The sequence below is a fragment of the Lathamus discolor genome, chromosome 5 (assembly GCF_037157495.1).
Source record: "Lathamus discolor isolate bLatDis1 chromosome 5, bLatDis1.hap1, whole genome shotgun sequence".
Classification (NCBI taxonomy): domain Eukaryota; kingdom Metazoa; phylum Chordata; class Aves; order Psittaciformes; family Psittacidae; genus Lathamus; species Lathamus discolor.
This window is the reverse complement of record NC_088888.1, coordinates 111,219,870-111,232,808: the sequence shown is the minus strand read 5'-3', so window position 1 is coordinate 111,232,808 and position 12,939 is coordinate 111,219,870. Positions and strand designations below refer to the sequence as shown.

General features: G+C 53.0%; 2 protein-coding genes across 4 annotated transcripts in view; both read right to left on the bottom strand.

Moving 5' to 3' along the window:
* Positions 1-76: 76 nt before the first annotated feature.
* On the bottom strand, positions 77-11,519 carry PBK (PDZ binding kinase). Of its 2 annotated transcripts, none has more exons than XM_065681962.1 (8): positions 11,458-11,519; positions 10,549-10,614; positions 10,168-10,258; positions 9,032-9,174; positions 5,925-6,094; positions 4,948-5,077; positions 3,018-3,194; positions 77-632 (listed from the first exon to the last, which is right to left on the bottom strand). In XM_065681962.1, the coding sequence occupies exons 2-8, from the start codon at positions 10,595-10,597 to the stop codon at positions 433-435; spliced, it is 960 nt and encodes a 319-aa protein (XP_065538034.1). In that variant the 5' UTR covers positions 10,598-10,614; positions 11,458-11,519; the 3' UTR covers positions 77-432. The 2 variants fall into 2 exon arrangements, with proteins under 2 accessions (XP_065538034.1, XP_065538036.1); XM_065681964.1 differs by lacking the exon at positions 11,458-11,519 and adding an exon at positions 11,240-11,303.
* A 573-nt stretch (positions 11,520-12,092) lies between these two features.
* SCARA5 (scavenger receptor class A member 5) overlaps positions 12,093-12,939 on the bottom strand; it is a 35,094-nt gene continuing 34,247 nt past the window's right edge. For both annotated transcript variants that reach the window (XM_065681956.1, XM_065681957.1), the window contains exon 9: positions 12,093-12,358. In XM_065681956.1, the coding sequence (XP_065538028.1) occupies positions 12,222-12,358 (137 nt within the window). In that variant the 3' untranslated portion in view covers positions 12,093-12,221. The remainder of the gene's footprint in view (positions 12,359-12,939) is intronic.

The window sequence follows — 12,939 nt, the reverse complement described above, 5'->3', positions numbered from 1 at the left end:
TCCAAAGCTTGCACATACCTGGTAGAGTCACAAACGTGCTCCTTAAGAGAGAAAAAACACCCCTTTCACCCTGAGATAAACTAAAATACATTTATTATTAACATCTTAGTCACAAGAACTGTTAATTCAACACAGATGGGGGGAAGGGTTTGAAAACATCTGTAATAAAACAATTAAAGGAAAACTATTGCACAGAGCATGTAGCTTACTTAGGACTTGACTGCGTGTGGGAGGGGATTGCTCTAAGAGCAGGGCGAGCCCTAGTTGTTTAAGACATCCTTGAAACAGGGGTTAGCATTTAAAGAGTTTAGGCTCTGTGTTTAAGTACATAGAACAGTTTTCACATACTAGAAGGATAAACACTGCAGGAGTAGACTTACTCTTTCTTCTAACTTAATCCCTGAGCACCAGGAGCTCAGATGCTTTTACCCCCTAGGCCAGACTTGCCTCCAGGACTTCCACGATGCGTGCAGCTGAGGGACGCTTCTTGGGGTCCTCACTGGTGCAGACAGAGAAGAGATCAATCATGTGCTGGTAGGATGAGTCCAGCTCATCTATGTTGAGGGCTGGGCGTGTTCCCAGGGCGTTGTAGTATGCTTCCTCATCAAAGGAGTCTTCGTTGAAAGATTCATCTGGACAAGAAGGTGGCAAAGTCGTGGGGCTTTACTCCCTCTCATCCATCACACAAGGGTTAGGGTTAGAAGGGACCTTAAAGCTCATCTACTTCCAATCCCCTGCCACGGGCAGGGACACCTTCCACTAGACCAGGTTACTCCAAGCCCCGTCCAACCTAGCCTTGAACACTGCCAGGGATGGGGCAGCCACAGCTTCTCTGGGCAACCTGTGCCAGGGCCTCACCACCCTCACAGGGAAGAACTTCTGCTTCAGATCTCATGTCAGTCTCCCCTCTGTCAGGTTAAAGCCATTCCCCCTTGTCCTGTCCCTACAGGCCCTTGTCAAAAGCCCCTCTCCAGCTTTCTTGGAAGCTGTTCTAAGGTCTCTCCAGAGCCTTCTATTCTCCAGCTCCAGCCCAGCTCTCTCAGTCTGTCTCCATAGCTGAGCTGTTCCACCCCTTGGAGCATCTTTGTTGCCTCCTCTGGATTTGCTCCAGCAGCTCCACGTCCTTCTTTAACTTGTTGGGGATTCCAGAGCTGGACACAGGACTGCAGGGGGATCTCACTAGAGAGGAGCAGAGGGGGAGAATCCCCTCCCTCGACCTGCTGGTCATGCTGCTGGTGAGGCAGTCCAGGACAGGGTTGGTTTCTGGGCTGCAAGCGCACACTGCCAGCTCATGTCTAGCTTTCTATCCACTGGTATCCCCAAGTCTTGCCCTTGCAGGTGTGCAGTGGGTTGTGACCTCCATGTCAGCTTTGCTATTCCTATTAGCAATAATTACTGCCTGGGATGCATCATTACTTTCTGTTTGGTTTAAATTACATATTTTGAAGCTGTGTCTACCCCCTTTCTCCCCGCAGAATAACTGAGTCACCCCTGCAGAGCTGGCTAGGAAAAAGCTCTGCAGCCTGGAGACACAGTTAGAAAACACAAGGCAGCCTGTGGGGCTGTGCCAGCCTGAAGGCTCTGGCAAGAGTAGTTTTCCCATCGCATCCTGTAAGATCTTTAGTTTTGTGGTGCTCCAGCGTGCAACTCTGCCTGCAAGCAGCAATAGCACCCTCTGCCCATCCAGTCTGCTCTGTGTAACTCTGAATAAGGGTGTCACCTAGAAGGCCAACAGCATCCTGGCCTGTATCGGCAATAGTGTGGCCAAGGAGGGCCAGGGCAGTGACCATCCCCCTGTACTAGCACTGGTGAGGCTGCACCTTGAATCCTGTGTTCAGTTCTGGGCCCCTCACTACACATTGAGGTGCTGGGGCAAGGCCAGGGAAGGGCAGCGAAGCTGGTGAAGGGTCTAGAGCACAAGTGTGATGAGCAGCTGAGGGAACTGGGGGTTTAGGGGGCACTTCCTCACTCTCTACAGCTGTTCGAACGGAGGCTGTAGCAAGATGGAGGCTGGTCTCTTCTCCCAAATAACAAGTGATAAGAACAAGAGGAAATTATCTCAAGTTGCACCACAGGAGATTTAGACTAGATATGACGAAAAATTTCTTCCCAAAAGGGTTCTCAAGTGCTGGAACAGGCTGCTCAGGGCAGTGGTGGAGTCACTGTCCTTGGGAGTATTTAAAAGATGTGTAAAACTTGTGAATGTGGTTTAATGGTGGGCCTGGCATTGCTGGGTTAATGGTTGAACTCGGTGATCTTAAAGGTCTTTTCCAACCTGATTCTGTAATTCTATGGCCAGTCCTCATGGGCACATAGGAGGTGCCCAAAGTAACTCTTCCTGCTTCCCCCATGCTTTGTCAGTGCCAAGAGGGTATTTGCAACCCTAACACTGGCCATGACACAGCACATTTGGTTTAGTTTCTCTTTTCCAAAGGCTCAAATATTCTTGTGTACCATTTCAAGCATGATGTCATTTTTAGATATTTTCTGGCCATATCATTTTAGTGGCATCTCAACAGCACCCACCACACAGCTACAGCCTGGATAATTGCTCCTGTGCTGCATGGATGTGGGATGGAGCCGGAGCATGGCTGAGAGAGCTACACAGCTTTCAGGGGAGCAGCCCGCCAGCTCAGGGACATCTTTGAAGCCTACCCCTGTGTGCTGACAAGCAGCTGAAGATCAAGGTGAGCTGTTAGACTAGCAGCTGGTCTGCAGTGATTAGTTACCATCATTTATCAACTTCTCGTTTGGATTTAAAAACCTAAGCAAAGTTGAAGGTGGCCTTGGGGTAGTGCTGAGCACCTCTGTGCTGCAGCAAACTCCTCAGTGAGCTCCCCAGCGTGCCTCGGAGATGCAGCTGGCGCAGACAGATGACTGCAAAGCCCTTCATATGGCACCTGAGGGAGACCTAGCACTGTGGGCATACTAACACACACTGTAAAAATCAGTCCTCCTCAGAGAGGAAGGCATTCCTAGGAGCAGAATTTGCTCACCAGCAAGATAAGGAAACAAACCTTCATCATCAGGCTCATCGCCCAGGTTGAGGTGGGGCACCGAGAGGGTCATCATTTCCCAGAGAGTCAGCCCAAAAGGGAAGATGTCGGCCTTGTCAGTGATGATGCCATCATCCTGCAGAGCTTCCTTGGGTTTCCAGGGCTCAGTGCCAATGTAGTACACGTCAGGGTCACTCACTGAAAGGAAAAGACATGGCTCAAGTCTCTGCTAGGACTCACAAACACTGTGAGATGCAGTCAGTCACAGCTCAACACACAGCAGGGACTTAGCCTGTCAGTTAGCTCAGGTGTGCCAAAGCCACAGGGCAGGATCTTCTGGGAGCCTGAACCCATTTTCCTTTCACACCTGCATAGTCTCAAATCCCCCATGACCTGCATCTTGCTCTGCAGAAGTGCCAGACCCAGTGGGGCTCATGTTTCTTTACCACAGGCCCAGCAATGAATGCTGGGAACGGCAGAGAAACCTCCATGAGGTCTGAGGCCATGCAGAGAAGAACTGAACCATCATCTTATAATAGGATCACAGGATAGTTTGGGTTGGAAGCGACCTTAAAGCTCATCAAGTCCCAACCCCTGCCATGGGCAGGGACACCTTCCACTAGACCAGGTTGCTCCAAGCCCCGTCCAACCTGGCCTTGAACACTGCCAGGGATGGGGCATCCACAGCTTCTCTGGGCACCCTGTGCCAGGGCCTCAGCACCCTCACAGGGAACAATTTCTGCCTCAGATCTCATCTAAAACTCCTCTCTGTCAGGTTAAAGCCATTCCCCCTTGTCCTGTCCCTACAGGCCCTTGTAAAGCCTCTCAGCCTGTCGCCATAGCAGAGATGCTCCAGCCTGCGGAGCTTCTTCACGGCCTCCTCTGTACTCCTTCCAACAGCTCTGCATCTTTCTTATGTCAGGGGCCCCAGAGCTGGACACAGTTTTCTCCAGTTCTCATCACTGTTCAATTTAATGCCTCCTTGATTTTAATTTGCCCCAGGAGAGCTGAAGCAATCAGCTCTCAGCCTGACAGAGGCAGCACTATCTCTGACCCAATCCTTTTCACCCCACTCCCAAGAGATCCCACATTTCTCCCCACTCTCCCAAGCTATTGGCAATCTCAAGCTGTTTAAGAAACTTTTGTCTCATGGGGCGGATTGTCAAAGCCCTGCCTGTAACAACAAGCAAATGCCAAAATCCTTCAACACTTAATGGGCTGTTGCACTTTAATCCTTAGCAGGGACTGGCCCTTTCACTGTTGTTTGGTGCCCGTTGTCTCCTCAAGACCATGAGGAGGCAAAGCCAAAATCGGGGATGGGTAGAGAGGACTTCTTCCTGCTCAAGCAGCCCAGAAACTGATACTCGAGCCACTCTCCTCTCCAGGAGATTATGCTGGGCGCTGCCTCCTGCTCTCTCACTCCTTATAAAAGGGAAGAGCCACTAATAAAAATGTAATGGAGCAGCTTTATAAATTACGAGGCTGTTGCAGGCCCAAGCGCTCTGTAAAGCAGCAGAGAAAAGCATTCTTGTAATTAACCCAAACACATTCCCGCTGCTCACAGCCAAGCCACGACGCCATTAGACATCTGCTTCTCGTTTACATGAAGTCTTTATAACGCTCACACTTGGCTTGTGCTTCCTTCTAGCCCTACGAGAAAGATTCATTTACTTGGCTCTCTGGCAAGAGCATCTCCTCAGCTGGGTCTAGCAGGGCCTGACCCAGCATCCTGTGTCCATGTACAAGCACAGGATGGCACAAGGTGGGTGTCACAGGTCTGAAGAATTAAAGCTGGACCTTCCAGATATCCCCTTCACCCAATGCAGGGTGCAAACAACTTGCCAGTCCTTCTCTCCGTGGACACAGGAGGGCAAGTGTATTCCCTCTGCTCCTGGAGCCAACCTCAAGCAGCCACTAAGCATCCAGATCCCCTTCCTGAAGCCCAACCTACCAGTCATGTTCTCATCCAGGGGCAGGGACACTCCCACATCACAGATCTTGATGGATTCAAAGTCACCTTTAATGACCACGTTCGAAGACTTGATATCTCCATGGAGCAGCTTCTTATCATTGTGCAGATACTAAGAGGCAGAGAGAACCTGTTAACACCCGCTCACGTCTGTGGAGAGGCAGGAAGCGCCATTGGATTTGGACAACAAAGCACCAGCTTCTTCAATATTTAGTGTGTTTAGCTTTAAATTAAGCTCAAAGATGGGTCAACACCTTCCTTAACACTTACAAGGCAGTTTCTTCCACCCAGCATACTTTTGGAGGCTTACTGCTGACTTGTAGTGAAAGGCTGTGAGAAGCACCTCAAGCAACAAGGCCTTGAGGGCAGGTGCAAAGCGCAGGCATTAGCTGATGGCAAGTGCAGGTCTCTGTTATCCTGGGAGCTTAGAGCTACATGTCCTTGGCAGGAATAGCACAGGACTCACTGTCGCAGCCACCTGTGCTTTACCCTGAGCACTGGAGCAGCCCAGGAGAGGCTCAGAAGCCGTGCTGTGGTTTAGTCTCCATTTCCCCACCTTTTCCCCCTACACACAACCTCAGTGGCATCAGCTGGCAGCTATGGGCACCAGTTAACCAATTTCTGTGCCAAGACCAGCTCCCTGCAGCTGCCTGGGGTGGCAATAAGGATGCAAGAGCCAGCAGCCAACCTCATCTCCTGGCTAGCAAGCTGGGACAGTCGGTAGCCCCAAGGGAGGGCAGCAGAATGTTCATGACAAAACCTCTTGTTGCATCTCGTGTTGTATTCAATCTCAAGCCTCAGGACTCAGTTTTCACCCTGTACAGCACCCTGGTGAAAGAAACACCACCAAGCATCTGCTCTCCATCTGCTGGCACAGCACACCAAATCCCTTTGTATTTCCAGAGTCCTCAGTGTGCACGATTCCACACAGAACAGCTACAGTTTAACATTAAACATACCTTCAGCCCCCTCGCCATGCTCAAAGCGACTTTAAAGATAGTGGCAGCAGGGAAAGGGCCCAACCGTTTTGCACTTCTTTCTTCAATCAAGTCACAAAGCGATTTTTCTCCTCCATATTCCATGGCCAGGCACATGCTTCCATCGTTGGCCTCGGTGAACGCGCGGTAACCTGCCAACAAAGATCATTTGTTAAGAGCCGACGCAGACACCATCGTTTCCGCATGCTTGCTGGCCCGATGGAGCCAAAACATTTGGGGCTACTGCCCAGGTGCTTTCCTGGTGCATTCCCAGATGCTGCAACCTATCCCAAGCCAATTCACTTCCCAGGGGAGCTGCTCACAGCTTTACATGGTGAGGCAAAGCCACAAGAACATCCACAGTGACCTGCGCAGCCCCGAGCCACAAACCTCATTGAGGGAAAGGAGCTCCCTCCTCCAGGAGGGCCAACAGGCACCTCTCTTCTTGCTTCCCTTGTCAGCTTTGCACCCTGTGCCCAGGGCAGGGAGGTTCGCCCTCACCTTTGCAGGGTGGAGAACCAGGAGAAAGGAGAGCAGCAGCAGACCTGCAGGACCAACATGCCCATGCTCCATCCCTGGCAGTGTTCAAGGCCAGGATGGATGAAGCCTTGGGTGGAATAGTTTAGTGTGAGGTGTCCCTGCCTATGGCAGGGGGGTTGGAACTAGATGATCTTGAGGTCCTTTCCAACCCTAACTATTCTATGATTTCAAAGATGAGGAGCTGCAGGAGCAAGACAGAGGCTGGGGTGACTTTTGGGAAAGCCAAGCCCTCCTCTTGCAGGGGCTATTTCACAAGGTCAAGACTTGCACATATGGAGAGTCATGTAAAGGTTCTTCCTCCGTGTTTTACTCCTGTCGGTAACCAACACTCTTTGGGTGGAGTTATAAATGGCAACATCTTGCATAATGGCATAGCTGAAGTGTTATTCCGTAACTGATTTATGGCACCTTTTTCAAAAGCAGCAATGAAATGTTTGCAGTGTGAGAGGCTGAGCCTATCTCTGCTCTTGAATTCCTGGCAGAAGCAAGACGTGCTGGTTTAGGAATACAGAGTTCCTAGCACGCAGCATTGCTAGCACAACTGACTGTACCGAGATAGTATAAAGAACAAATAAAAGGATGAAGTCAGAGGAAGCTGTTCTGACTGGCATGAGAGATTTTAGATAAGAGCAGAAATTAAACACAGACTAAAGCAGCTCCTCAAAATATTCCTATCATTGAGAGCCGAGAGCATGACAGAGCCCCAACTGCCACCTCACAAAAGTGTCAGCAGTGGGGGACACAGAGCCTCATTCCACGCACAGAAGCCATCCCAGACACCATAAAGGGGTTACCCATCCTTTGCCATGTTACAAGTGGACCCTCCCCATGCTGGAGCAGCCTCACAGAACAAAGCTGGCAGCAAAACACCTCTCAGCTCCGGGGCAGCCTCCGCACAGCAGCAGCTTGTGAGATACCAACCTCTCGGTGACCAACGCAAACCTCAACAGGCAACAAAGCACAACGGTGTGCTATGAGCCACATTTTAGGGCAAACCCAGGCCTTTCTCCTGCACTGGCTCAGAGAGAGAGCCTCGGTTGTTCGCCACCCCTCTAGCATGATAGCGAGGCAGGGTCCCTGTGCATGCCAACAGCACCCTGGCTTCTGTCAACAAGTGTGGATAGCAGGACAAGGGCAGTGACTGTTCCCCTGTACTGGGCACTGGTGAAGCCACATCTCAAATCCTGTGTTCAGTTTTAGACACCTCACTACAAGAATCATAGAATAGTTAGGGTTGGGAAGAACCTTCATATCTAGTTCTAACCCTTCTGCCATGGGGCAGGGATACCTCACACTAAACCATGTCACCCAAGGCTCTGTCCAACCTGGCCTTGAACACCCCAGGGATGGAGCATTCACAGCTTCCGTGGGCAACCCATTCCAGTGCCTCACCACCCTTACAATAAAGAATTTCTTCCTTATATCCAATCTAAACTTCCCCTGTTTAAATCCATTACCTCTTGTCCTAATGAAGAGTCCCCCCCCAGCATCCCTGTAGGCCCCCTTCAGCTACTGCAAGGCTGCTATGAGGTCTCCATGCAGCCTCTTCTTCTCCAGGCTGAACAGCCCCAACTTTCTCAGCCTATCTTCATACGGGAGGTGCTCTATACCCCTGATCATCCTTGTGGCCTCCTCTGGACTTGTTCCAACAGCTCCATGTCCTTGTTATGTAGAGGACACCAGAATTGCACACAGGGCTCCAAGAGGGGTCTCACCAAAGTGGATCAGAAGGGGAGAATCCCCTCTTCTGGACCTGCTGGTCATGCTGCTGGTGATGCAGCCCAGGATACAGCTGGTTTCTGGGCTGCAAGCGCACGCTATTGGGTCATGTTGAGTTTCTCATCGAAAAGAGACATTGAGGTGCTGGAGTGGGTCCAGAGAAGGGCAGTGGAGCTGGTGAAGGGTCTGGAGCACAAGTTTTATGAAGAGCAGCTGAGGGACCTGGGGGTGCTTAGTGTGGAGAAAAGGAGGCTCAGGGGAGACCTTCTTGCACTCTACAACTACCTGACGGGAGGTTGTATAGAGATGGGGTTGGTTTCTTCTCCTGGGTAACAAACAATAGGACAAGAGAAAACAGCCTCAAGCTGCACCAGGGAAGGTTTAGATTGGATATTAGGAAAAATTTCTTCCCTAAAGGGCTGTCAAGCACTGGAACAGCCTGCCCAGGGCTGTGCTGGAGTCACCATCCCTGGAGGGATTTAAAGCATGTGTAGATGTGGCACTGAGGGACACGGGTTAGTGGTGGGCTTAGCAGTGCTGGGTTAACAGTTGGACTCTATGATCTTAAGGGTCTTTTCCAACCCAAATTATTCATGATTCCAACACCATTCACACTGCCCTAGCAGTTCTTGTCACACAGGGCAAGGCTAAGTTAATTTAAGAAGGTCCAGGGTAGGCCTGGCCCAGGGAGGTCCGGAACCCACAGTCCTTGGTGTGAAAGGAGCCCAGAGAAACCCTGCAGCCAGCTCATGTCACATCACCTGGCTCCTGAATCAGCTCCAATGGCTCAAATTGCAATTTAAGCAACACAAGCTGTGCTGGAAACTCACCCACAATGTTGGGGTGTTGGAGGTTCTTTAAGATCTTGGCTTCATCATTCAGTCTCTGCTGATAGATGCTTTGCTGGCTGCTGTTGCATTTGGAATTGATTTTCTTCACAGCCCATGGGGAGCGAGACAAACCTCTGGGAGATCTGCATGGGAAAAACTGCACGGCTCAGAACCACCCCAGTGGTAAGCAGCACCATGGCTGAAGCTCACACAGGTCACTAAGGATCTCTTTTGGAGAGCATTTCCATTTATTTTGTTGAATGAATAAAGAACAATGCTGAAATAAACGAAAGCCTGCCAATGTGCACACTGCAGATGTGTGTGCAACGCCTGCCCCATCCACAGTGCTCCTCCAGCGAGCTTCCAGGTGTCTTAAAAAAGGAGATTTGTATTGATTCTCATTTTCTGGTGGGGGAACAGAGGCTCAGGGAGGAAGGCAGCTGCCCAGCAGGCCACGGCAGAGCCAGGAATGGACCCGGCACATGAACTCCAGGGAAAGGCTGAAGGGATTACCCCAAAATAGTGGACTCCTTCCAAGCACCGACACCTCCAGCACACATGGGACAGCTGGAAATCCCACCCACCTTCCTCGAGAACATGCCCAGTTAAAGGGATGCAGGCAGTATGGGAAGGTCAATGTTCCGAGGGCTGGAGCACCTCTGCTATGAAGACAAGCTGGGAGAGCTGGGCTTGTTCAGCCTGGAGAAGGAAAGACTCCAGGGAGACCTTAGAGCAGCTTCCAGTGCCTAAAGCGGCTGACAAGGAAGCTGTAGATAGGCTTTAGACAAGGGCCTGTAGGGACAGGACAAGGGGGAATGGCTTTAACCTGACACAGGGGAGATTGACATGAGATCTTAGGCAGAAGTTGTTCCCTGTGAGGGTGCTGAGGCCCTGGCACAGGGTGCCCAGAGAAGCTGTGGCTGCCCCATCCCTGGCAGTGTTCAAGGCCAGGTTGGACGGGGCTTGGAGCAACCTGGTCTAGTGGAAGGTGTCCCTGCCTGTAGCAGGGCGCTGGAACTGGATGAGCTTTAAGGTCCCTTCCAACCCAGACCATTCTGTGGTTCTACTTTTCTAAGGGAAAAAAGATGCCCAGCCCCATTTCCAAGCACCACCTCACGCTGTGCTCTCACAAGTACCTTTTCATCAGGTAGACGTTGACCCCAGTGCCGTATCCAAGCTTCTGCATGAAGGGGGAGGCTGGAATAGTGACAGAAACTGGCCCCACATCTAAAAAGAAAAGAAACCCAGCCTCATGAGTGACCCCATGCAGCGGATCAGAGCAGCTTGGCTGGGATGGAGGCAGCGAGTGCATTCCTGAGCTGCCTTTACTCATTTTTCTTCACTAGTTATGCCGGTTTTATCTCAACTCATCAGTTTTCTCACTGTTACCCTCCCGATTCTCCCCCCATCCTACTGGGAAGAAGAGAGCAAGTGGCAGCAGCCCGGGTGAGCCCCCATACCCTCTGTTTCTTCACCAGCACCTCTAGAAACAAGGCACAGGCCTCAACACAACTCACCTGGTTTCTCCCTCTGGAGCAGTTTGTTTTGAGACCTGAAGGTTTCCATCACTGCAAGCCTGATCCCTACAGCACAGGAGAGACTTTTGTTACATCTCCACCCCCAGAACACAGGAGGAATCCCATGGAAAGGCCAGGGAGCACAAGCTGTCGGGACTCTAGCCCTAACCCAGGCAGGGGCGCTACAGGTACCGCAATGGTACGTTAAAGGGGCACTACAGGTACTGCAATGGTACGTTAAAGGGGACTACAGGTTGGGAAGCTCGTTTGGCTTCTCCCGGCTCCCCTCAGCAAGCAGGTTGAGAGCTGAGGCAGGGGTGTGCCTCCCTGCACACGCAGCTCCATGGGCTCCCTCCCTTGTTACCGCTGCGGCCCTGCGGGGCTCATCACCCCGGGGCTGGCCTGCAGAGCTGGGGTGAACCCTGCAACAGGGCTGGGGTGACTCAGAAGCGAGGCAAGAGCCTCGTGTCCTAAGGGAACCAGCACGGGACGTGGCACCCAGGGAAGGGGCTGGGGGTGTATGAAGCATTCCCGTGCTGCTCCCAACAGGATGGGACTGGGGGTCTCGCCCCGAGGGTGAGCGGGGCTCCGGGTTGGAGGGGGCAGCAGAGCACTGATGGGTGCTGTTACAGCGGGTGGGGGGGTCCCAAATGGGGGGGGGGGGGGAAGGGACACGGCTCCCGGTCCCCACCTCAGGGGCGAGGGGAGCCGCAAGCCCTGGTCTGCTGGAGCCCGCCGCCGTGAGGAGAGCCCGGGCCAGCCCCGCACCCCGCGCTAACACCGGGACCGGGACCCACCGTCCGGTCCGGTCCGGTCCGGTCCGGTCCGGTCCGGTCCGGTCCGGTCCGGTCCGGTCCGGTCCCGTCCCGTCCCGTCCCGTCCCGTCCCGTCCCGTCCCGCCGCCGTTACCTGCTGCTGCCGCCGCCGTTTGAATCCTGCGCGCGCGAAACGGCCGCCTCCCCGCTACGGCGGCCGCGGGCGGACAAAGCGCGCCGGAACGCGGAGGGGGCGGGGAGGAGCGCGAAGGCCCCCAAGTGTTTTTGGGGGGGGGGGGGGGGCGGTTCTTAGGGGTCCCCAAGGCCTTGGGGGGGGGGGATCGGAGAGGGCACCGGGGTGTTTGGGGGGATTCTGTGGGGTCCCAGGCCCTTCGGGGGTCCCTATGGGGTTCCAAGCGCTTGGGGCTGGGTGTCTCTGGGCTCCCCAAACCCTTCGGTGGGCTCTCTGCGGGCCTCAGTCCGCAGGGGAGGGAGCCATTGCGGGGGTCTCCATGGCACAGCCGAAACTGGATGAGGACGGTGCCTGGAGGAGCCCCAGGCTGTGGCAGGGGTGAGGGCTGGCTGCGGGGGTCCCCAAGCCCTTGAGGGGTGTTCCTGGGGGGTCCGCAAGCCCTGAGGGGAAGGTGTGTTTGTTGGAGGGGGCTCTGTACCCCCACTCAGCTGCAGGGGCTTCTTGAAGCAGGGCTGAGCCGGTCTCAGGGTCTCTATGGTTCCCCCAGGACCCCCATCGCACTGTGACCCCCCCGGCACGGCTGCAGCAGCACGGTAGAGAATAACAAAAAGGCATTTATTTCTCTGATAATAAACCCATCTCAGGAAGCACAGGGGAGGCTGCGGGGAGGGCTGAGCCTCTCGGGACCCCCGCAGCCAGGCCGGGGGCATCCCCGTCCCCCCCCATCACGGTGTCAGGCATTTCACGCCAGCGTCCTCGGCGTGGCCGCAGTTGGTCTTGCCCCAGCTGGAGAAGCTGCAGCGCAGAAGGCTGTCCTCTGTCCCCTTGCAGGAGACGTCGTCCATCCAGATCCTCCCCGTGCCTGCAAAGACAGGGACCCGGTCAGTGGCATTGGCACCAGCACCGGCATCAGCATCAGCATGTTGGTGGATACTCTCCGTGTGCATCACCTCATCACCCAAACAATTAGGCTAAAGCAAACATAATTCAAGCCATTCTTAAACAAAAGGGTTCATCTGTTAGGAAAATTCACTCTCTCACCTATGATATCGATCCTTCTTTATAGTAATGTGTATTAAATATGTGTCAGTTCCTATTATACGTGGTGGCATGAGAAGTAGAGGAGTTTTCCTGGAGATTTTTTATTTATAATGCTTGAAAGAAAAGGTCTGGAAATAAGGATCTGGCTACTTGGAAGCTTCAAGCTGCCCACGGAGAAGAAAAGATGCCCCTGGACAACCAAGATGATGGCAGCATCCTGTAGCTCCCTCAGCACTGCATGGAGGCCCTCCCAGAGCAGTCTGGTGTTGGAGGTCGGGACCTCAGGCAAGATCGGCTCTGGGGATGTGTGGATCAACAAACAAGCATCAAAAATGCTGCGAAACTAGAGCTGCTTTGCAAGGTTTGTGAATTGTGCAGGAATGTGATTACTAATCAGAGATA